The sequence below is a fragment of the Tachyglossus aculeatus genome, chromosome 7, assembly GCF_015852505.1.
Source record: "Tachyglossus aculeatus isolate mTacAcu1 chromosome 7, mTacAcu1.pri, whole genome shotgun sequence".
Lineage (NCBI taxonomy): Eukaryota > Metazoa > Chordata > Mammalia > Monotremata > Tachyglossidae > Tachyglossus > Tachyglossus aculeatus.
In genome coordinates, this window is record NC_052072.1 from 18,565,894 (window position 1) to 18,589,720 (window position 23,827).

The 23,827-nt window shown below is 48.2% G+C and overlaps 1 protein-coding gene across 1 annotated transcript in view; it reads left to right on the forward strand.

The window, feature by feature from the left end:
• The window catches only part of GRM4 (glutamate metabotropic receptor 4), a 178,832-nt gene that overhangs the window by 149,982 nt on the left and 5,023 nt on the right, over positions 1 to 23,827 (forward strand). Inside the window, exon 10 of the mRNA XM_038749051.1 lies at positions 20,113 to 20,359. Within this exon, the coding sequence (XP_038604979.1) occupies positions 20,113 to 20,359 (247 nt within the window). The remainder of the gene's footprint in view (positions 1 to 20,112; positions 20,360 to 23,827) is intronic.

Below are 23,827 nucleotides of genomic sequence, written 5' to 3' on the forward strand. Positions count from 1 at the left end.
CACTGTAGTAATAGTTGCACTGTGCTCTCCCAAGCGCTTAGTACAGTGCTCTGCACACAGTAAGGCCTCAATAAATATGACTGATTGATTCATTGATTGATTAATACAGTACAACAGACTTGGTAGACTTGTTCCCTGCCCACAGTGAGCTTATAGTCTAGAGGAAAATGTCAGATGAATTGGGCGGACATTGAACCCGAGCCTCTCTAGTGGTAGGTGAGAAAGAAACATCATCATGGCCTAGTGGATAGAGCACAGGCTTGGAAGTCAGAAGGACCCGGGTTTTAATCCTGTTTCTACCACTTGTCCGCTGTATGACCTTGGGCAAGCCACTTAACTTCTCCGGTCCTCAGTTAGCTCATCTGTAAAATGGGGATGAAGACTGTAAGCCCCAGGTGGGACAGGGACTGCATTCAACTTGATTAGCTTAATTCTACCCCAGCACTTAGAAAAGTCCTTGACATGTAGTAGGCCCTTAACGAACACTGTTATTATTATTATTATTGTTAGCTGAGAAGTCTACCACTGAACAACCTATGCAATATCCTTCTTTTGGGTGGAGACCACCAAAGCCCATCTCTGTAGCTTAGGGCTGTGCCATTCTTGAGGATGCTGAAAGGGCCTTCCAGCTATACGCAGGGAGAGCTCTATGATTCAGTGACTTCCCTGGCTGCTTCTCCTGTGATCTTCTACAAAGGCTTCCCTTTGTTTTTCGGTGGAAAGAAGAAAGCAGGAGTCTTTGAAGTCATTTGACTGCCACTTAAAGCACTGCATGTTTCAAAACCAGATGCCTTGGAAAGAGAGGCAGCATGACCATGGAGAAAGAAAAAAAGGACTGAGAATCAAGTGACCTGGGTTCTAGATGGGCTCTGCCACTCTGCTGTGTGACTTAGGGCAAGTTACTTAACTTATCTGAGCCTCAGTTTCCTCATCTGTAAAATGGGAATAAAGTACCCATTTTCCATCCCTCAGCCTCCTCATCAACAGCATTTACTGAGTGCCCCTACTCTGGGCAAGTAACTATGCTAGTCCCTTCTAGACTGTGAGCCCGCTGTTGGGTAGGGACTGTCTCTATGTGTTGCCGACTTGTACTTCCCAAGCGCTTAATACAGTGCTCTGCACACAGTAAGCGCTCAATAAATACGATTGATTGATTGATTGATAGGGAACACACAGCACAGATAAGAGAGGGTCCTTGCCCCTGAGGAGCTTACAATTTCACAGGGCATAATAATAACACCATGAATGAATGCAGACTTTTAATTTTCCTCAAAGCACTTTCACATGAATGCTTTCATTCTCTCCTCCCAGCATCCCTAAAGGGTAAGAGGAGGGAAGAATTTTTTTTAGTGGTATTTATTTTTACTTATTCTGTGCCAGGTACTGTAGTAAGCGCTGGGGTAGATACAAGCTAATCAGTTTGGACACAGTCCCTTTCCCACATGGGACTCAGGATCTTAATCCCCATTTTACAGAGGATGGAACTGAGGCACAGAGAAGTGAAGTGATTTGCCCAAGGTCACACAGTCTGGTCACCCAACTCTTCCCATTAGGCCACACTGTTCCTTGTGAAGAACTGCTCTTAGCTGGCCTCGTACAAAAGGCTGTAAATGTCTGAAGGGGCTCTTATGGTTTGCGGGGAGGGGTGGGAGCAGAGAGGGGATGTGTGCGGAGAGGGTGTGTGTAACTGCAGGTGTTTCTATTCAAATTGATGCTCCCTGTGCCATTCTAGGGAAAAGAATGAATTTTTTGTAGTAAACATTGGGGTAGATACAAGCTAATCAGTTTGGACACAGTCCCTGTCCCACATGGGACTCACGGTCTCGATCCCCATTTTACAGAGGATGGAACTGAGGCACAGAGAAGTGAAGTGACTTGCCCCAGGTCACACAGTAGACAAGTGACAGCTGGGATTAGAACCCAGGTCCTACTGATTCCCAGGCCTATGCTATATCCACTAGACAATGCTGATTCTCAAGTCCATTTCAGTCTGAATTATCACTCCCATTTCCCAAGTGAGGCACAGCGTGGGGAAGCAACTCACCCATAGCCACTCAGCAGGCCTATGGCAGAGCTAAGGTTAGAATTAGGTCACCCGGCTCTTCCCATTAGGCCACACTGCTCCCTGTGAAGAACTGCTCTTAGCTGGCCTCATACAAAAGGCTGTAAATGTCTGAAGGGGCTCTTACGGACAGTTTGTGGGGAGGGGTGGGAGCAGAGAGGGGATGTGTGTAGAGAGGGTGTGTGTAACTGCAGGTGTTTCTACTCAGATTGATGCTCCCTGTGCCACTCTAGGGAAAAAAAATGGATTTTCCAGGATTGCCTTGGCTGATTGCCAGGGCTTAACCGCTTGGCCATTCAAAATGACCAGGGCCAGAGCTGGGGATTTCTGGCTTTTGAGAGTTACAGCTGGGCTGGGGGGTTGGGGGGGGGGAGATGGACCGAGTGCTCTGCACACAGTAAGTGCTCAATAAATACGATTGATTGATTGATTGATAGATCCCTCAGCTGGGCACAGCCCTTCCAGGGACCTATGGTCTGGGAGGAGCCCGTCCACAGCCAACATGGACACACAGCTCCCCTTACACACTTTTTTGCCCCACAGCCCCACATGTGTGCCTTCACTTGAACATACACGCTTGGTGGCAAACAATTTTGTACACACACACTCATCTCTGAGTTCTCATCTACTTCTCACATTCATTCATTCAATCGTATTTATTGAGCATTTACCATGTGCAGAACACTGGACTAAGCGCTTAGGAAGTACAAGTTGGCGACATATAGAGACGGTCCCTACCCAACAAAGGGCTCACAGTCTAGAAGGGGGAGACAGACAACAAAACAAAACATGGAGACGGTGTCAAGTCATCAGAACAAAGAGAATTAAAGCTCAATGCACATAATTAACAAAATAAATAGATTAGTAAATATGTACAAGTAAAATAAATAGAGTGATAGATCTGTACAAACACATATACAGGTACTGTGGGGAGGAGAAGGAGGTAGGGCACACAAACACACACATGCATTCATTCAGTTGTATTTATTGAGCATTTACTGTGTGCAGGGCACTGTACTAAGAGCTTGGGAGAGTACAATACAACAATAAACAGACACATTCCCTGCCCACAAGGAGCTCCCACAGCGGTATTTTCTCTGCTCCACTTTACCTTTCTTTCTCAGCAAGTCATGCATAGCAGACACACACATTCACTCACACACACACACACACACACACACACACATACACACACACACACATTCATTCTTCAGTTGTATTTATTGAGCGTTTACTGTATGCAGGGCACTGTACTAAGAGCTAGGGAGAGTACAATACAACAATAAATGGACACATTCCCTGCCCACAAGGAGCTCCCACAGCCGCATTTTCTCTGCTCCACTTCACCTTTCTTTCTCAGCAAGTCATGCACAGCGGACACACACATTCACTCACACACACACACACATATTCATTCTGTCATATTTATTGAGCGATTACTGCATGCAGGGCACTGTACTAAGAGCTTGGGAGAGTACAATTCAACAATAAACAGACACATTCCCTGCCCACAAGGAGCTCCCACAGTGGTATTTTCTCTGCTCCACTTCACCTTCCTTCCTCAGCAAGTCATGCACAGCAGGCACACACATTCACTCTCTCTCTCTCTCTCTCTCTCTCTCTCTCACACACACACACACACACACACACACACACACTCATTCAGTCGTATTTATTGAGCGTTCACCTTGTGCAGGGCACTGTACCAAGAACTTGGGAGAGTACAATACAACAATAAATAGACACATTCCCTGCCCACAAGGAGCTCCCACAGCGGTATTTTCTCTGCTCCACTTCACCTTCGTTTCTCAGCAAGTCATGCACAGCAGACACACACCTTCACTCATATTCACTCACACACACACACACACACATTCATTCAGTCGTATTTACTGAGTGTTTACCATGTGCAGGGCACAGTACTAAGAGCTTGGGAGAGTACAACAATAAGCAGACACATTCCCTGCCCACAAGGAGCTCCCATGGTGGTATTTTCTCTACTCCACTTCACCTTTCTTTCTCAAGTCATACACAGCAGACACACACATTCACTCTCACACAAACACACATTCATTCAGTTGTATTTATTGAGCATTTACCATGTGCAGGGCACTGTACTAAGAACTTGGGAGAGTACAACAATAAGCAGACACATTGCCTGCCCACAAGGAGCTCCCACGGTGGTATTTTCTCTATTCCACTTCACCTTTCTTTCTCAGCAAGTCATGCACAGCAGACACACACATTCACTCACACACACACACACACACATTCAGTCGTATTTATTGAGCGTTTACTGTGTGCAGGGCACTGTACTAAGAGCTTGGGAGAGTACAATACAACAATAAACAGACACAATTCCCTGCCCACAAGGAGCTCCCACAGCGGTATTTTCTCTGCTCCACTTCACCTTTCTTTCTCAGCAAGTCATGCACAGCAGCCACACACACTCACTCACACACATAGTCACATGTACACACATACACGCACGGCCAGGGAGCAGGCAAGACCCATCCATCCCCCTGCCCCATCTCCTTGGTATTGTCTTCCCTCTGCCCCGCCCCGGCTGTCCTCCGGGAAGCAGGGACCCCCGTCTTTCCCTGTCCAGTCCCACTGCCCCCTGATATGGGATTGTCTCTATCTGCTGCCAAATTGTACTTTCCAAGTGCTTAGTACAGTGCTCTGCACACAGTAAGCGCTCAATAAATACAATTGAATGAATGAATGAATGAATATGGGTCCACAACAACAGTCACCCCTGTGCTCGCCAGCCTCCTCCCTTGCTTCCCACACTTCTCCAGCCCCCCGTCTTCTGAGAGCCCTCTGCTCTCTTTTCCCTATCTTGCTCCCTCTCCATATATATAGAGGTCTCTCTACTTCTGGAACAGGTTCAGTGGACAATCGCGGTGCCCTCCTGATGCTGCCAGTGCCAGGCCTTAGTGTCCACAGAGCCCCTCCCAGCTGCCCGGTCACTGGGCACTGCTCCAAAATGAGAGGTATTTCTCTCCTGGCCTTGGTGGCCAGCTTTGCCCCAGTAAGGGGGTCAGTGGGGGCTAGTGGAGGGCCAGTGGGGGGACAGGTGGAGTTCATTGGAGGCTGATGGTGACTATTTTAATAGTAATAATAATAATAATTATGGTATTTGTTCAGCACTTATTATGTGCCAAGCACTCTTCTAAGCTCTGGGATAGAGAAGCAGCGTGGCTCAGTGGAAAGAGCCAGGAGTTCAAATCCCGGCTCTGCCAATTGTCAGCTGTGTGACTTTGGGCACGTCACTTAACTTCTCTAGGCCTCAGTTACCTCCTGTGTAAAATGGGGATTAAGACTGTGAGCCCCACGTGGGACAACCTGATGACCTTGTAACCTCCCCAGCGCTTAGAAGAGTGCTTGGCACATAGTAAGTGCTTAACAAATGCCATCATTATTATTATTAATAGTAATAGTAATTCTATAGTAATATTATTAATATTATTATCATTAACATAATCACAACAATATAATAATTAATTAAAACCATTAATTTCATAGTAATACTATTAATTATTAATAGTAATATTAATAGTAATAATAATAATAATGATGGTATTTGTTAAGCACTTACTATGTGCCAAGCACTCGTCTAAGCTCTGGGATAGAGAAGCAGTGTGGCTCAGTGGAAAGAGCCCGGGCTCTGGAGTCAGAGGTCATGGGTTCAAATCCCAGCTCCACCAGCTGTCAGCTGTGTTCAGGCCACTAAGCTATGCTGCTTCTTGGGGGGCTGTTGGGGCTGGCAGGGGGCTGGTAGGGCCAGTGAGGGATGACAGGGGCCGGTGTGGGAATCGTGAGGATTGGCGGAGGCCACGGGGGGTCGGTCGGGCTTGATGGGGACTGGTAGAGACCAGTGGAGTCTGGAGGGGTTTGGGAGTCTAGTAGGGACTCATGGGGGCTCGTGGAGGCTGGGGCGGGGAGGTGGTACCCTGCTGACAGGTTTGGAAGGGTCCTGCTATCCCTCTAGACTGTAACCTCATTGTGGGCAGGGAATGTGTCTGCCAACTCTCTTGTATTGTACTCTCCCAAGTGCTTAGTAAAGTGTTCGGCACATAGTAAGCACTCAATAAATACCATTGATCGATGACTGGGAATTCCCTCATTCCCTGGGAAGCAGAATTGCCTAATGGTTAGAGCATGGGACCGGAAGTCAGAAGGACCTGGGTTCTCATACCGGCTCTGCCACTTTTCATTCATTCATTCAATCGTATTTATTGAGCGCTTACTGTGTACAGAGCACTGTACTAAGCGCTTGGGAAGTACAAGTTGGCAACATCTAGAGACGGTCCCTACCCAACAGCGGGCTCACAGTCTAGAAGGGGGAGACAGACAACAAAACAAAACATATTAACAAATAAAATAAATAGAATAAATATGTACAAATAAAATAGAATAATAAATACGTACAAACATATATACATATATACAGGTGCTGTGGGGAGGGGAAGGAGGTAAGGCGGGGGGGATGGGGAGAGGGAGGAGGGGGAGAGGAAGGAGGGGGCTGAGTGTGGGAAGGCCTCCTGGAGGAGGTGAGCTCTCAGTAGGGCTTTGAAGGGAGGAAGAGAGCTAGCTTGGGAGATGTGTGGCCACTTGTTTGCTGTGTGACCTTGCACAAGTCACTTAACTTCTTTGGGCCTCAGTTACCTCATCTGTAAAATGGGAATTAAGACTATGAGCCTTCTGTGAGATAGGGACTGGTTCCAACTCAATTACCTTGTATCTACACCAGTGTTAAGAATTGTGCTTGGCACATAGTAAGTGCTAAAGAAATAATATTAATGATGGCATTTATTAAGTGCTTTCTATGTGCAAAGCATTGTTCTAAGCACTGGGGAGGTTACAAGGTGATCAGATTGTCCCACGGGGGCTCACAGTCTAAGTCCCCATTTTACAGTTGAGGTAACTGAAGTACAGAGAAGGTAAGTGACTTGCCCAGAGTCACACAGCTGACAATTGGCAGAGCCGGGATTTGAACCCATGACCTCTGACTCTAAAGCCCCTGCTCTTTCCACTGAGCCACGCTGCTTCTCGATAATAATACCACAATTATTGTTATTATTATTAGTCCTTCTCCCCTGTGCTCCTTCCCCCACATCTCTGGCCAACCCACCCTGAGTCTACAGTAGCGGGGCCTCACTTCCTCTCCCTCCTGGCCCCCAGAAGTTTGGGAGAAACAACTGGATCCAGAGGGCAGGCGGGGGATGGCGGGTAAGTGGAGCAGGCCAAGACCCGCAGAATTTAGAACAGTGATATCCCGGCTTCTGTGAACAAAGCCCCTGCCAGGTGCCCCTACTCTCTCTCATGTGGGGAAAGCGAGGCTGGGGGATTGTGAGAGGGGTGAGGAGGAGGAGATGGGAGGAGCTTGGACAGTTGCACTTGGTGGGAGGAAGCCAGGTGTAGCTGCGGCCTCACCGTCCGGCCTGTCCCCTGAACGGCCCGCTCCACCCCCTCTCCAAAGTTTGGAGCACTGGACTACGGGGCCGTGGGCGAGCACACCAGAAGAAAGACTCCCATTCCCTGCCCACAAGAAGCCAACCATCCTATGGGGGAGACAGACGGAAACTTCTTCCAGTAGTGGGCCTAGGAGGAGCAAGATGGCTGGAACAGGCAGCAGTACATGCAGTTTAGCCTAGTGGACGGATCAAAGGCCTGGGACTTAGAAGGACCTGGGTTCTAATCCCGGCTCGGCCACTTGTCTGCTCTGTGATCTTGGGCAAGTCACTTTACCTCTCTACGACTCACTTACTTCATCTTTAAAATGGGGATAAAGACTGTGAGCCCCATGTGAGCCCCAGACTGAGCCCCCTCCTTCCTCTCTCCCTCCTCCTCCTCTCCATCCCTCCCCCCTTACTTCCTTCCCTTCCCCACAGCACCTGTATATATGTATATATGTTTGCACGTATTTATTGCTCTATTTATTTTACTTGTACATATCTATTCTATTTTATTTTGTTAATATATTTTGTTTTGTTCTCTGTCTCCCCCTTCTAGACTGTGAGCCCACTGTTGGGTCTCTATATGTTGCCAACATATAGTACAGTGCTCTGCACACAGTAAGCGTTCAATACGATTGAATGAATCAATGAATGAATGAATGAATGAATGAATGTGGGACATGGACTGTGTCCAACCCGATTAGCTTGCTTCTACCCAGTGCTTAGTACAGTGTTTGGCACACTGTAAGCGCTTTATAAAATGTCAGGGTGAGATTGCTGAATAAATAATTGGGTGAATAAACATACATATGGACCTAAGTTCTGACTATAGAACTAAAATACATAAGTGCTCAGGGTGGCTTCTGGGTTGAACTTCTAGACTGTGAGCCCACTGTTGGGTAGGGACCGTCTCTATATATTGCCAACTTGTACTTCCCAAGCGCTTAGTACAGTGCTCTGCACACAGTAAGCGCTCAATAAATACGATTGAATGAATGAATGAATGAACACGGGGGTAGGATACAGTGTAGCTAAATGAAACACAGGCCCTGTCCCAAAGGGGTCTCGCAGTCTAAGGATAAGGAGGGTGATGGGGGCTGGAGGCAGGTAAAGAACAGACACTCTCCCACCCTCATACCCCTGGGAGCTGGAGGAGAAGAGGGAGAGGCCAACTGAGGTAGGCTAGAGGGGTCCCAGTTCTCTGCTCTGTGCCCAACTGAGGCAGGGTAGAATGCTCTCAATTCTCCTCACCGTGTCCGAGCCGATGAGCTTGGCATGATCAGGTCACCAGGGCAGCAGCAGTGGCTGCTTTCAGAATTAATTTGGCTGCCTGATTTCTTATAGACTCAGTCTATTTCTTTGAGGCTCACAGCCGGTGGATAATCGATCGAACAGCGATATTCATTGAGCACTTACCATACGCAAAGCGTTGTACCAAACACTTTGGAGAATACAATACAACAGCGTTGGTAGACAAGTTCCCTGGCCATGAGGATACCCGGCTGGTTTTCATGCCTTGTAGTTTGGAGTGGAGTTAATTGATTTTCCTCCTGTAAACAATTAACCAGTGATGCCCGTGACACTGTCAGGTCCATTTGGAGCCCTGAGATAAATCGGATGAACAAACGGACACCGCCCAGCACAGCTTGTGGCCAACAATCCGGTGTGCAGTGGAAGGCAGGGTACTGGGCTTAAGGGTGAGAAAATGGGCACTGGAGAAGGAACCCAGGCAGCAGCTCCAGCAGGCTAGAAGAGGCAGTAATACATTCATCATTCACCCATTCATTCATTCAATCATATTTATTGAGCACTTACTGTGTGTGAAGCACTGAACTAAGCGCTTAGGAGAGTATAATACAGCAATAAACAGTCACATTCCCTGCCCACAATGGGCCTACAGTCTAGAGTGGGGAAGACAGACGTTAATACAAATAAATAAAATTACAGATATGTAATAATAATAATAATAGTATTTGTTAAGCGCTTACTATGTGCAAAGCACTGTTCTAAGCATAAATGCTGTGGATCAGGTTTTCCCTGATTAAGCCCTCTTTTCCCTCGCTCCTTCATCTATGCCCTTGGATCTGGGACCTTTGGACATTTGATATTCGCCCCACCCTCAACCCCATAGCAATTACGTACATATCTTTAAATTATATATTGCAAATTCCTCATTTATAGTAAAGTCTATCTTCCCCTCTGGACTGTAAGCTCATTGTGGGCTGGGAAAATGTCTGCCAGCAATATTGTAGTGTATTTTCCCAAGCAATTAAGTAAAGTGCTCTGCACTTAATAAATACCATTGGTTGATTGATTGAGGAGCAATAGGAAATATGAGTTTCCCCATCATTCGCTGGGACAGGGTGTAGGGCGTATGTTTAGCCCATTCACAGACTCTTGATCCTCTGACCCTCAGCGCCTTCTAATTCAAAGATAGGGTCAGGTAGAGTCTCAGCAACATCAAAAACGAAAGCCCAGGATCCTGGAACAAACCCCAGGGAAGTTGAGAACAGTAGTAGTGATCATATAATTTATTAAGTGATTACTGTGTGCACAGCACTGTACTAATCGACAGGAAAGAAGACCCAGCTAATAATTCGACACAATTCCTGACCCTCAAGAAGCTCACAATCTAAGAGTAAAGAGTCAAATGGGACTGGTGACCGACACATAAGGAGAGAAAATAATAATAATAATAATAATGATAATGATGATAATAATCAATACTTGTGGTATTTGTTTAGCACTTACGGTGTGCCAACCTCCGTATTAAGCACTGAGGTAGATACAAGATAATTGGGTCAGACACAGTCTCTGTTTCACATGGGACCCCGCACACAGTAAGCGCTCAATAAATACGATCAGAATGAATGAATGGAGGAGGGAGGACAGGCACTTAATCCCCATTTATAGATGAAGAAACTGAGGTCCAGGGAAATGAAGTGACTTGCCCAAGATCATACATCAGACAAGTGATGGGGCTGGGATTAGAATCAAACTGCTCTGACAACCAGGCTTGTGTTTTTTTCCACTGGGCATGATAGATGAAGCAATTAAACACTAAAACAACCTTAAAGGCAAGGACAAATAAATAAAGGCAAGAACGAATAATAGAGGAACAAAGCTTCAGGCGCCTCATGGTCCGGAGTCCACAATCAGAGTTGCTGTTGCAGAGAGCGCCCTAATTCCAGCCCAGCCCCAGCCCTAGTCCCCAGACACAACCCCAGCCCCGGCCCCAACCAATAAACTTCCCTGGCCCCTGCCCCAGTCCCAGCATAATAATAATAATAATAATAATAATAATAATAATAATAATAATAATAATAGCATTTATTATGCATTTACTATGTGCAAAGCACTGTTCTAAGCGCTGGGGAGGTTACAACGTGATCAGGTTGTCCCATGGGGGGCTCACAGTCTTCATTCCCATTTTACAGAGAGTTAACTGAGGCACAGAGAAGTTAAGTGACTCGCCCAAAGTCACACAGCTGACAGTTGGTGGAGCCGAGATTTGAACTCATGACCTCTGACTCCAAAGCCCGGGCTCTTTCCACTGGGCCATGCTGCTTCTCTAATAATAATAAGGGCATTTATTAAGCACTTACTATGTGCAAAGCACTGTTCTAAGCGCTGGGGAGGTTACAATGTGATCAGGTTGTCCCATGGGGGGCTCACAGTCTTCATTCCCATTTTACAGATGAGTTAGCTGAGGCACAGAGAAGTTAAGTGACTTGCCCAAAGTCACACAGCTGACGGTGGAGTCGGGATTTGAACTCACGACCTCTGACTCCAAAGCCCGGGCTCTTTCCACTGGGCCACGCTGCTTCTCTAATAATAATAATGGCATTTATTAAGCACTTACTATGTGCAAAGCGCTGTTCTAAGCGCTGGGGAGGTTACAAGATGACCAGGTTTTCCCACGTGGGGCTCACAGTCTTCATCTCCATTTTCCAGATGAGGTCACTGAGGCCCAGAGAAGTGAAGTGACTTGCCCAAAGTCACACAGCTGACACTGGGCAGAGCCGGGATTTGAACCCGTGACCTCTGACTCCAAAGCCCGGGCTCTTTCCACTGAGCCACGCTGCTTCTCTAGACATGCTTCCATCTCAGGCCCCAGGCCCATTCACTGCCTCAGCCTTCAATTTGCTCTCTGTTTCGTGGGGCCCCTGTGCTGCTTCTGCTGCTGCCGCCGCCTCTTGTGTCCTTCCCCCCACAGAGGGGCACAGTAATAATAATAATAATAATAATAATAATAATAATAATAATAATGGCATTTGTTAAGCGCTTACTATGTGCAAAGCACTGTTCTAAGCACTGGGGAGGATACAAGATGATCAGGTTGTCCCACGTGGGGCTCACAATCAAATCAGCTGCTTCCCCAAGTGTCCACCTCCCTGTCCACCGAGATTTCAGGAAGCAGCATGGCCTAGAAAGAGCACAGGCTGGGAGTCGGAAGACAGGGGTTCTAATCAATCAATCAGTCAATCGATCATATTTATTGAGCACTTACTATGTGAAGAGCACTGTACTAAGCACTTGGGGGAGTATGCTATAACAGGGTTGTGTTTACCAACTGCCACTTGCCTGATGGGTAGAGAAGCAGCGTGGCTCAGTGGAAAGAGCACGGGCTTGGAAGTCAGAGGTCATGGGTTCTAATCCTGGCTCTGCCACTTTTCAGCTCCGTGACTTTGGGCAAGTCACTTCTCTGGGCCTCAGTTCCCTCATCTGTAAAATGAGGATTAAGATGGTGAGCCCCACGTGGGACAACACTGATTACCTTGTATCCCCCCCCCCCCCCCCCCCCCGCCCAGTGCTTGGCACATAGTAAGCGTTTAACAGATACCAACATTATTATTATTATTAACCATGGGCAAGACACTTAGCTTTTCTGTACCTCAATTTTCTCATCCGCAAAGTGGGGATAAAGTACCTGTTCTTCCTCCCCCTTGGACTGTGCACCTCAGATCAATCAATCATATTCATTGAGCGCTTACTGCGTGCGGAGCACTATACTAAACACTTGAGAGAGTACAACACAACAGTATACTAGATGCATTCCCTGCCCACAGCGAGCTTACATTCTAGTCTACAGTCCTATCTGATTATCTTGTATCTACCTCAGTGCTTAGCACAGTGCTTCACACAGTAAGTGCTTAACAAATGCCACAGTAATTATGACTAAATACCACATCCCTGGACTCTCTTCTCTTTCCCCAAGTTTCTAGTTGCCCAGAGGCACTATCTGAGATGCAGCCTGGCTTAGTGGATAAAGCACGGGCTTGGGAATCAGAAGGACCTGGGTTCTAATCCTGGTTCTGCCAAATGTCTGCTATGTGACACAGTAAGCGCTCAATAAATACGATTGACTGATGGACTGACTGGCTTCGAGCAAGTCACTTAACCTCTCTTGGCCTCAGTTGCCTCATATGTAAAATGGGGATCAAGAATGTGAACCCCACTCAGGACAAGGACTCTGTCAACCTGATTAACTTGTATCTATCCCAGCACTTAGGATTCATTTATTCAATCGTATTTATTGAACGCTTACCGTGTGCAGAGCACTGGATGGTGCTTGGCATAGTAAGTGCTTAACAAGTACCATAACAATTATTAATATTAGAAGCAGCGTGGCTCAGTGGAAAGAGCACAGGCTTTGGAGTCAGAGGTTGTGGGTTCAAATCCCAGCTCCGCCAATTGTCAGCTGTGTGATTTTGGACAAGTCACTTAACTTCTCTTGCCTCAATGACCTCATCTGTAAAATGGGGATTAAGATTGTGAGCCCCCCGTGGAACAACCTGATCACCTTGTAACCTCCCCAGTGCTTAGAACAGTGCTTTGCACATAGTAAGCACTTAATAAATGCCATCATTATTATTATTACTGCTGCTACTACTACTGCTAAACTACCAGCACTTTAGTAACACTAGTGGCTAAAATGCTCCCAAGTTCCCACACTAAGGGCGGGTGCTTTGGGCAAATCTTTGCAGGGAAGACATGTCCATTTGGGGAAATATCAGTGCCGGTTTGGAAAAGGACATCCTGAATACACGGATGCCCTGCTGGTATAAATGGTGGCAGCCGAGTTTTCAACCCCGCAATGAGGGCTTACTATTCTCCCCCTTCTAGACTGTGAGCCAGTTGTTGGGTAGGGACCAGCTCTATATGTTGCCAACTTGTACTTCCCAAGCACTTAGTACAGTGCTCTGCCCACAGTAAGTGCTCAATAAATACGATTGAATGAATAATAATAATAATAATAATAATGGCATTTATTAAGCGCTTACTATGTGCAAAGCACTGTTCTAAGCGCTGGGGAATTTACAAGGTGATCAGGTTGTCCCACGTGGGGCTCACAGTCTTCATCCCCATTTTACAGAGGAGGTAACTGAGGCCCAGAGAAGTGAAGTGACTTGCCCAAAGTCACACAGCTGACAAGTGCGTCCACCAAGTGCCCACATCAGAGCAGAAGGGCCTGCTTTTTGGGGCCCCCTGAAGTGCCCAGAGATGGCTTCGCAGGCCAGCCACTCACTTGGATCCGGGAGGATTTGGGCCGCGATGGACACACGACGCCTTTCGCCATTAGAAATGCCTCCAGAATGAATGAGGGAGCTGCAACCAGTGGTTTCTGTTGTAACATGCGCAGGTCACTTGCAAACACTTGGTTTGGGGCACGACAGACAGAGATTTTTTGGCCATGTCTACCAACTCTGTCATAGTATACTCCCCCAAGCTCTTAGTACAATGCTCTGCATCCAGTAAGTACCCAATAAATATGGTCGATTGATTGACTGGCCAGGGGCTGGCATTTTCCTGATAACCCAGGACTACATGTCCAACTTGTACTTCCCAAGCACTTAGTACAGTGCTCTGCACACAGTGAGTGCTCAATAAATACGATTGAATGAATGAATGAATGAATACATGTGATTGACAGTTGCTGCCTGGAGGGCAGGAGGCCACGTTCTGCTCCCCCTATGTCAATGCCAATCTCCCTGGTGCTCCCCCCACCCACCAACAGGGTCCAGAGGAGGAAGAAGAAGAGGAGGAGGAAGAAGAGGAGGAGGAAGAAGAGGAGGAGGAGGAGGAAATGCAGGAGGAAAAGGACTCTATGAGCTTGTTGAGTGCAGGGAATGTGTCTACCAACTGTGGTGCATTGAAGCAGCGTGGCTTAGTGGAAAGAGCCCGGGCTTGGGAGTCAGAGGACATGGGTTCTAATCCCGCCTCTGCCGCGTGTCAGCTGTGTGACTTTGGGCAATTCATTTAACTTCTCTGTGCCTCAGTTACCTCATCTGTAAAATGAGGATTAAGACTGTGAGCCCCCCGTTGGACAACCTTCCCCTGTGGGACAACCTGATCACCTTGTAACCTCCCCAGTGCTTAGAACAGTGCTTTGCACATAGTAAGCACTTAATAAATGCCATCAAAAAAAAAAGAGCACGGGCTTGGGAGTCAGGGGACGTGGGTTCTAATCCTGCCTCTGCTACATGTCTGCTGTGTGACTTTGGGCAAGTCACTTAACTTCTCTGTGCCTCAGTTACCTCATTTGGCAAACGGGGATTCAAAGTGTGAGCCCCACGTGGGACAATCTGATTACCCTGTGTCCACCCCAGTGCTTAGAACAGTGCTTGGCACAGAGTAAGCACTAAACAAATACCATATTTATTTATTTATTATTTATCCTTCCAAATGCTTAGTGCAGTGCTCCGCACACTGTAAGTGCTCAGTAAATATGATTGATTGATTGAGAAAGAGGAGGAGGAAATGGAAGGGGAGAAGGAGAGAGCTCTAGGTATAGTGTTGGCATTTTAAAAACAGTTTTTGGGATGCAAATCTCTGTAGCAGACTCCAGGACTATTACCTGGACAATGACTCAGGCACGGCACTTAGATGAGCAGAGCTCCAATCTCAGGGAGAGAGTAGAGCCGCCCTTCGTTGGAAGATTATGATGGTGAACTTGCCTCTGTGAGGGTGGGCCTATCCCAGAGAGAACCTCTGGGACACGTGTCATCCGTGGGAATCCAGAGGGGCAACTTTTATGTGGCCGGCCGGCCTTTCAGGGACAAACTGTTCAGACAGCAGCAGGGAAGAGAGAGGATGGACTCCTAGGGAGAGGTCGCCAATGAAGATGAATCAGAAGAGGAAAAACCGATGAAGCGGAATCATTAAACAACTGTAACAGCAAAAAGGTCTTGGCGTTGGACCGGGCAGGCTGCCAGAAGCAGCGTGACATAGTGGATATAGAGCTCAGGCCTGGTGGCCCGAAGAATCTGGGTTCTAATCCCGGATCCTCCATTTGTTTGCTGGGTGACCTGGGGTATGTCACTTCACTTCTCTAGGCCTAAGTTGCCTCATCTGTAAAATGGGGATTAAGACTGTGAGCCCCACGTGGGACAGTCGTATTTATTGAGCGCTTACTGTGTGCAGAGCACCGTACTAAGCGCTTGGGAAGTACAAGTTGGCAACATATAGAGACGGTCCCTACCCAACAGCGGGCTCACAGTCTAGAAGGGGGAGACAGACAACAAAACTAAACATATAAACCAAATAAAATGAATAGAATAGATATGTACAAGTAAATTAGAGTAATAAATACGTACAAACATATATACATATATACAGGTGCTGTGGGGAGGGGAAGGAGGTAAAGCAGGGGGATGGGGAGGGGGAAAGAAAGGAGGGGGCTCAGTGTGGGAAGGCGTCCTGGAGGAGGTGAGCTCTCAGTAGGGCTTTGAAGGGAGGAAAAGAGCTAGCTTGGCGGATGTGCGGAGGGAGGCCATTCCGGGCCAGGGGGAGGACGTGGGCTGGGGTCGACGGCGGGACAGGCCAGAACGAGGCACAGTGAGGCCTTGGCCATGATTACCTTGTATCTACCCCAGTGCTTAGAACAGTGCTTGGCACATAGTAAGGGCTTAACAAGTATTGTTACTATTTAATGAATAAATGAATTAAGCAGTTCTGGCCTACACAAATTTCCAGGCAAATTAAATGCCTGGCAGGGATTTCTCCTGGGAGATGGCAGTGGGGATGGAGGGGTCATCCCACCTGGTTCCTGAAGACCCTGGGTTGGGGGAGCTGGAGGCTGCATGATGGGGGCTGCAGCACTTCCCCCCAACAAGATCTGTTCAAAGCGTGAGCCCGAGTTGTGGGAGCACTGTAGCTGCCAAATGGTTAGAGTAGGGCCTGGGAATCAGAAGGACTTGGGTTCTAATTCTGGCTCTGCCATTTGTCTGCTGTATGACCTTGGGAAAGTCATTATATTTCTCTGTGCCTCAGTTTCCTTATCTGTAAGATGGAACTTTAGATTGGGAGCCCTTTGTGAGATAGGGACTGTGTCCAACCTGATTACCTAGTATCTATATGCCAATGCCTGGCACACAGTAAGGGGAAAGTCACTATATTTCTCTGTGCCTCAGTTTCCTCATCTGTAAGATGGAAATTTAGATTGGGAGCCCTTTGTGAGACAGGGACTGTGTCCAACCTGATTACCTAGTATCTATGTGCCGATGCCTGGCACACAGTAAGGGGAAAGTCACTGTATTTCTCTGTGCCTCAGTTTCCTTACCTGTAAGATGGAAATTTAGATTGGGAGCCCTTTGTGAGACAAGGACTGTGTCCAACCCGATTACCTAGTATCTATGTGCCAATGCCTGGCACACAGTAAGGGTTTGACAAATACCACATTTATAATTACATTATTATTATTACTATCACTAAAGTGCTTGTAGTGCAATGTTAGCATGCTCATGTCCACTCCAGTATTTAGTACAGTGCCTGGAACATAGTAAGTGCTTAACAAATGCCACAATTAACAGTAATGATATTCATTACAAACTTCCTATGTGCAAAGCACTGTAGTAAGAGCTGCAGAAGAATACATGGATGAGATATAGTCATGGTCCCTGGACGCTCTGGAGGCTCAGTCCTGGATTCCCAAGCCAGATAGTCTCTGCATTTTCTCTCTGGGTGTCTGAACTGCCTGCATCACATCACACAAAGAAGTTATGTGGCCCAGTGGATAGAACCCGGACCTGCGAATCAGGAGGACCTGGATTCTAATCACAGCTCCACCATTGTCTGCTGTGTGACCTTGGCCAAGTCGCTTCACTTCCCTGTGCCTCAGTTCCTTCATCTATCATATGAGGATTAAGACCGTGAGCCCCATGTGGGACATGGACTGACACCAACCTGATTAGCTTGTATCTACCTCAGTATTTAGAGAAGTAGTGTGACATAATGGAAAGAGCCCGGGCTTGGGAGTCAGAGGTTGTGAGTTCTAATTCCGGCTCCATCACTTGTCAGCTGTGTGACTTTGGGCAAGTCACTTAATGATAATAATAATAATCACATTTATTAAGCACTTACTATGTACAAAGCACTGTTCTAAGCACTGGGGAGGTTACAAGGTGATCAGGTTGTCCCACGGGAGGGCTCACAATCTTAATCCCCATTTTCCAGATGAGGTAACTGCGGCACAGAGAAATGAAGTGACTTGCTTCAAGTCACACAGCTGACAATTGGAGCTGGGATTTGAACCCATGACCTCTGACTCCCAAGACCGGGCTCTTGTTATTCATGCCATTTATAAAAATCCATGTCAGCAGTGGGCAGAGGAGGATGATGCTGGTTCTGGGACTGGGTGGGGTGGAAAGAGGCGCTGCCTGGGCTCCTGGGGCTTCCAGGCGGAGGGACCGGCAACGAGAATGGGTCAGAGTCAGAAGGCCGGATCGGAGTCGGGAGGCCGGGCCAGGATGGTCCCAGGAGCAGGAGGGCTGGCGGCCTGCTCTGATTGACATGTCTCCCGCTCTCCCACGCACTGCCTGGAAGGCCTCCTATTGAAAAATGGATTATCCTACACCCAGATTAATGGGCTTTCATTTTGCTAAACATCTGTCACCGTTAGTCCTGGAGAGCGAGCGTGAAATTAGTTTTGACTGCAGAGAGGAGATGTCGCGGGGTGAGATGTGACTCCCATTCCAACCGGCTAGGAGAGTCGCGGAATCTGAGTGACCCTTGAGGAGTGGGGCTGAGAGGGCCCGGCCTAGTCGGCATAGACAGGGGGGTGGGCTGAGCCAGGCCAGTAGGTAAAAAGGGAGAGGGGTTCCAGGGAGAGAGAGAGAAAGAGAGCGTTGTGGGGGTGTTCCCCAAGAGAACATGGGGAGACGGGTTCCAGGGAGAGGGAATTCATTCATTCATTCATTCAATCGTATTTATTGAGTGCTTACTGTGTGCAGAGCACTGTACTAAGCGCTTGGGAAGTACAAGTCAGCAACATGTAGAGACAGTCCCTACCCAAAAACGGGCTCACAGTCTAGAAGGGGGAGACAGACAACAAAACATGTAGACAGGTGTAGAAACCGGCAGAATAAACTGAATTAGAGCTATATGCACATCATTAATAAAATAGAGTAGTAAATATGTACAAGTAAAATAAATAGAGTAATACACCTGTCAAATATATACAAGTGCTGTGGGGAGGGGATGGAGGTACGGGAATGCATGAGGGGAGGGGTCCCAGGGTGAGAGAATGGGGGAGAGGGGTCCTAGGGAGAGAGAACAGGATGAGAGGGAATGGGGTTTCCAGGAAGAGAGAGAGTATGAGGGGAGGGGTCCCAGGGATTGAGAGGATGAGGGAGAGGGGACACAAGGTGGAGAAACTGGTGTTGGGCAAATGGTGCAAGTGAGAAGGGGTTTGGGAAGAGGGATTTTGGGGGAACTCAATCAATCAATAGTATTTCTTGAGCACTTACTATGTACAGACACTGTACTAAGCGCTTGGGAGAGTACAATTTAGTAGAATTAGCAGGCATCTTCCCCGACCATAACAAGCTTACAGTCTTGGGATGGGTTGTAGGGGAGAAAAGGGTGAGTAGAGGGAAGTTGGGGGAGGGAATGTGTGGGGGAAGAGAGGGCTGGGGGAGGTGGCCTATTTTGCCCTTTTGGCATGGGGGAACAGTCACTCAAAATTGTTACTGTGGGACAGGGAAGGGGAATTTGGGAGGGAGAAAGAGGAGATCTTGAATCCTACGGAGGGCGGAGTTGGAGCTGGAGAGGAAATGCTGAAACCCCAAACATCTATTCTTCCATATTCCAGGCCTGCCTCCCTCTGCACCCCTTCCCTCCACCCCAACTCCGTTTCTCCGGCCATTTCTGCTCCCCTTGGCGACCCATTTGTTTGCTGGAACCGAGCTGCCACTCCACGGAAATATCAATCAGTCAATTAATGGAATGTATTAAGCGCTTGCTGTGTGCAGAGCACTGTACTAAATGCTTGGGAGAGTACAATGCAACAGACTTGGTGGATGCATTCCCTGCCCTCAACAGGCTTACAGTCTAGAGGGGGAGACAGAAAGCAATATAAATAAATAAATGACGGATAAGTAAGTACGGATTCAGAACCGGATCGTTTTCATCCTGGTGGTTCGTTGGTGCCCAGAATGGCCCCGGCCCAGCCCAGCTTCCCCACCCAACCCAGGAGGGAAGGGGAAGCTGGGCCGGGCCAGGCTGGCAACATTCTGGGAAGACTAAATTGGGAAGGCCGGGCCGGGCACGATGGGGCAAGGGGCTGACCGCTGGCCCCCTTGTGCACAGATGTACATCCAGACCACAACGCTGACCATCTCGGTGAGCCTGAGCGCCTCGGTGTCGCTGGGCATGCTCTACATGCCCAAGGTCTACATCATCCTCTTCCACCCGGAGCAGAACGTGTCCAAGCGCACGCGCAGCCTCAAGGCCGTGGCGACGGCCGCTACCATGTCCAACAAGTTCACGCAGAAGGGCACTTTCCGGCCCAATGGGGAGGCCAAATCTGAGCTAAGTGAGAGCCTGGAAACACAAGGTGAGTGCCTTCCCCATCCCAACGGGTTCTCCCCTGCCTCTCCTAAGTCTCCAGACTCGAATCTCCCTCATTTCTCCCCGGTCTCTCCGATCCCCATCACCCCTGAGGAGCCCCAAACCCTAACCCTTCCATGCTCTAGGCCTCCCTTTCCCACCCCTCTCCTATTTCCCCCAGGTACAACTCTCCTTCAAGGTCTGGAGGGAGATAGAATGTGCCGGGACCAGTGGGAAGACGATGGACAGGAAAGGAGAGCCAAGGGAGATCAGGAGGAGAGATGAGGGAGTTGGGAGAGAAGGGAGAGGGAGGGGGCCAGTGGATGAGGAAGAAAAGGAGGAGGAGAGAATTGCTGTGTGGTAGCAGGAGGGAGGGATCACCCCTAGAGGCTCTGGCCATTTTCCACGCTGAGTTTCCAGTGCCCTGGGCAAACGTGGGAATCCCAGTCCACAGCGGGCACTATTGGGGTTCTTGGGCATGCTCCACCCCAACCACAAGTCCCACCCTCCAGGTCTTCCTGGGGAGGTCCTCTCCTCTGGTACCCCAACTGCTGGCCTACTGGCCAGCTGACAGGCTCTGGACCCCCGCAGCTGGACATGTACCAGGCCGGATCATCTCTGCATCCCGGGCGGTCGATGAAACACCAAACTCATCTGTGGAAAGTGTTCAGAGCTGGAGGTTTTTCTCTGGGTATGGTTGGTTTCTATGGCAACCATCACCCTCCCCTGCCCCATCCCCATGGAAGGGCTCCCCTGGGGCTGGTGAGAGCTCTCCGAAGAAGAGCAAATCCCCGCCAAACCCCCATTGAGGCATAAGCTTCAGGGGCGACCCATAACAAGAGCGGCCCATGACTTGGGGCGACAGCGGAGGTGAGCCGTGGACTCCTTTCTGAGTACCCCCCACTCCCGAGTCCCCAACCCCTGCGGGCCCCCGGTCACCTGTGGGCACACCGACCCCTTTGGCCTATGCGGGGTGAGGAATCGGTCCTGGAGAGGCGGTGGGGTTTTCCGCAGCAGGGACAGCCTGTAACAGGCCTACATTGTCAACAAGGAACCACAGAAAATGTAACATAGAGGAGTAAAACTGAAGAAAGAGGGGAAATGAGCAGATAAAGAAAGAACTACCCTCCAGAGAGGGGTGGGAGCACAGGCCCGGGGGTCAGAGTACCTGAGTTCTAATTCCAGCTCTGTTGCTTGTCTGCCCTTTGTCACTAGACTTCTTTATGCCTCAGTGGGGATTAAGAAGGTGGATCCCATGTGGGACATGGACTGTGCCCAACCTGATCAGCTTGTACCCTCCCCAGAGCTTAATATAGTGCCTGGCACCTAGTAAACACTTAACAACACCATAAAAAAGAGGGTGGGGGGAAACCTCTGAATGAGTTAGGAAAGGGGCAGAGCAAGGACTCCAGGTTCTTCCCCCTCTCCTTCCCCATTCCCATCAGAAACTGCCCCTGCTCCATGCTCTTCCCACCCGCCATCTACTGCATCTCCCCATTCAGTCAGTCAGCTATCAGCATTTACTGAGCACCTGCTTTATTAATAATAACAACAATTATGGCATTTATTAAGCGCTTACTATGCGCAAAGCACTGTTCTAAGCGCTGGGGAGGTTACAAGGTGATCAGGTCGTCCCTCGTGGGGCGCACAGTCTTAATTGCCATTTTACAAATGAGGTAACTGAGGCACAGAGAAGTTGAGTGACTTACCCAAAATCACACAGCTGACAGTTGGCGGAGCTGGGATTTGAACCCGTGACCTCTGACTCCAAAGCCTGTGCTTTTTTCACTGAGCCACGCTGCTTTGTGCTAGGTGCTTGGAAGCATAAGATAATAGTAGAAGACACAGCCCCTGCCCCATAGGAGCTCTCAATCTGTTGGGGGAATTGACAGTCGCCCTCCCAGAAAGGGTCTGGGAACCCAACGTGGACCCCCACGACCCTATCCTGAGATACAGAGGACAAACTGGCCAATCAATAGATTATGTAGTGGGGAAGCAGCATGACCTAATGGAAAGAGCACGGCCTGGACCCTAGGTTCTAATTCCAGCTCTGCTAACTACTTTTTTTTTTTAAATAGCATTTATTAAGCACTTACTATGTGCAAAGCACTGTTCTAAGCACTGGGGAGATTACATGGTGATCAGTTTGTCCCATTGGGGGCTCACAGTCTTAATCCCCATTTTACAGATGAGGGAACTGAGTCACCGAGAAGTGGACTTGCCCCAAGTCACACAGCTGACAATTGGCGGAGCTGGGATTTGAACCCATGACCTCTGACTCCAAAGCCCGTGCTCTTTCCACTGAGCCATGCTGCTTCTCTACTTGCTGTGTGACCCTGGGCGAGTCACTTAACTTTTCTTGGCCTCAGTTCTCCTATTCGCCCTTCTACGTAGACGGTGAGCCCCATGCAGGACGGGGATTGTGTCCAACCTAGTTAAATCGTGTGTACCCCGGCTCTGACAGTGGAGTTTGCCACACTGTAAGCAATTAACAAATACTATAAAACAAAAATAAAGCAAAATGTATAGAGCACTTACCATAATAATAATAATAATAATAATAATAATAATAGCATTTATTAAGCGCTTACTATGTGCAAAGCACCATTCTAAGAGCTGGGGAGGTTACAAGGAGATCAGGTTGTCCCACGGGGGGCTCACAGTCTTAATCCCCATTTTACAGATGAGGGAACTGAGGCCCAGAGAAGTGAAGTGACTTGCCCAAAGTCACACAGCTGACAATTGGCAGAGCTGGGATTCAAACCCATGAGCCCTGACTCCAAGTGCAGATCACGGTACTGAGCATCTGGGGGAAAACAATACGACAGAGTTGGGAGGCTTTTGTAGACCTCACATGTGTTTCTATTGAAAAACTGTCAGTATTTTATTGTGAACTTAATTAGAACTTTATTGTGAACTTAATTAGAGAACTCAGAAATAACCCAGAAAGGCCATAACTTTTAGACTGTGAGCCCACTGTTGAGTAGGGACTGTCCCTATGTGTTGCCAACTTGTACTTCCCAAGCTCTTAGTACAGTGCTCTGCACACAGTAAGCGCTCAATAAATATGATTGATGATGATGATAACTTTGAACAAGGAAGCAGCCGGAGCCTTAGTGGAAAGAGCACAGCCCTGTGAGGCAGAGGACCCTCAAATGATGATGATGATGGCATTTGTTAAGCGCTTACTATGTGCAAAGCACTGTTCTAAGCACTGAACACTGACCTGTTGTGTTCAGTGAAAGATTCGTGACCTGCAAGGGACAGAGTGAAGAATGTTCCTGTCTCTGCGTGGTGACCAGTCCATCATCCGTCCACCCCCAGAATCAATCCTGTAGGGACTGTCTCTATATGTTGCCAACTTGTACTTTCCAAGCGCTTAGTACAGTGCTCTGCACACAGTAAGTGCTCAATAAATATGATTGATTGATTGATTGATTGTCCACCCACTGTCCTCCTCTCTCTGGCCTGTTGC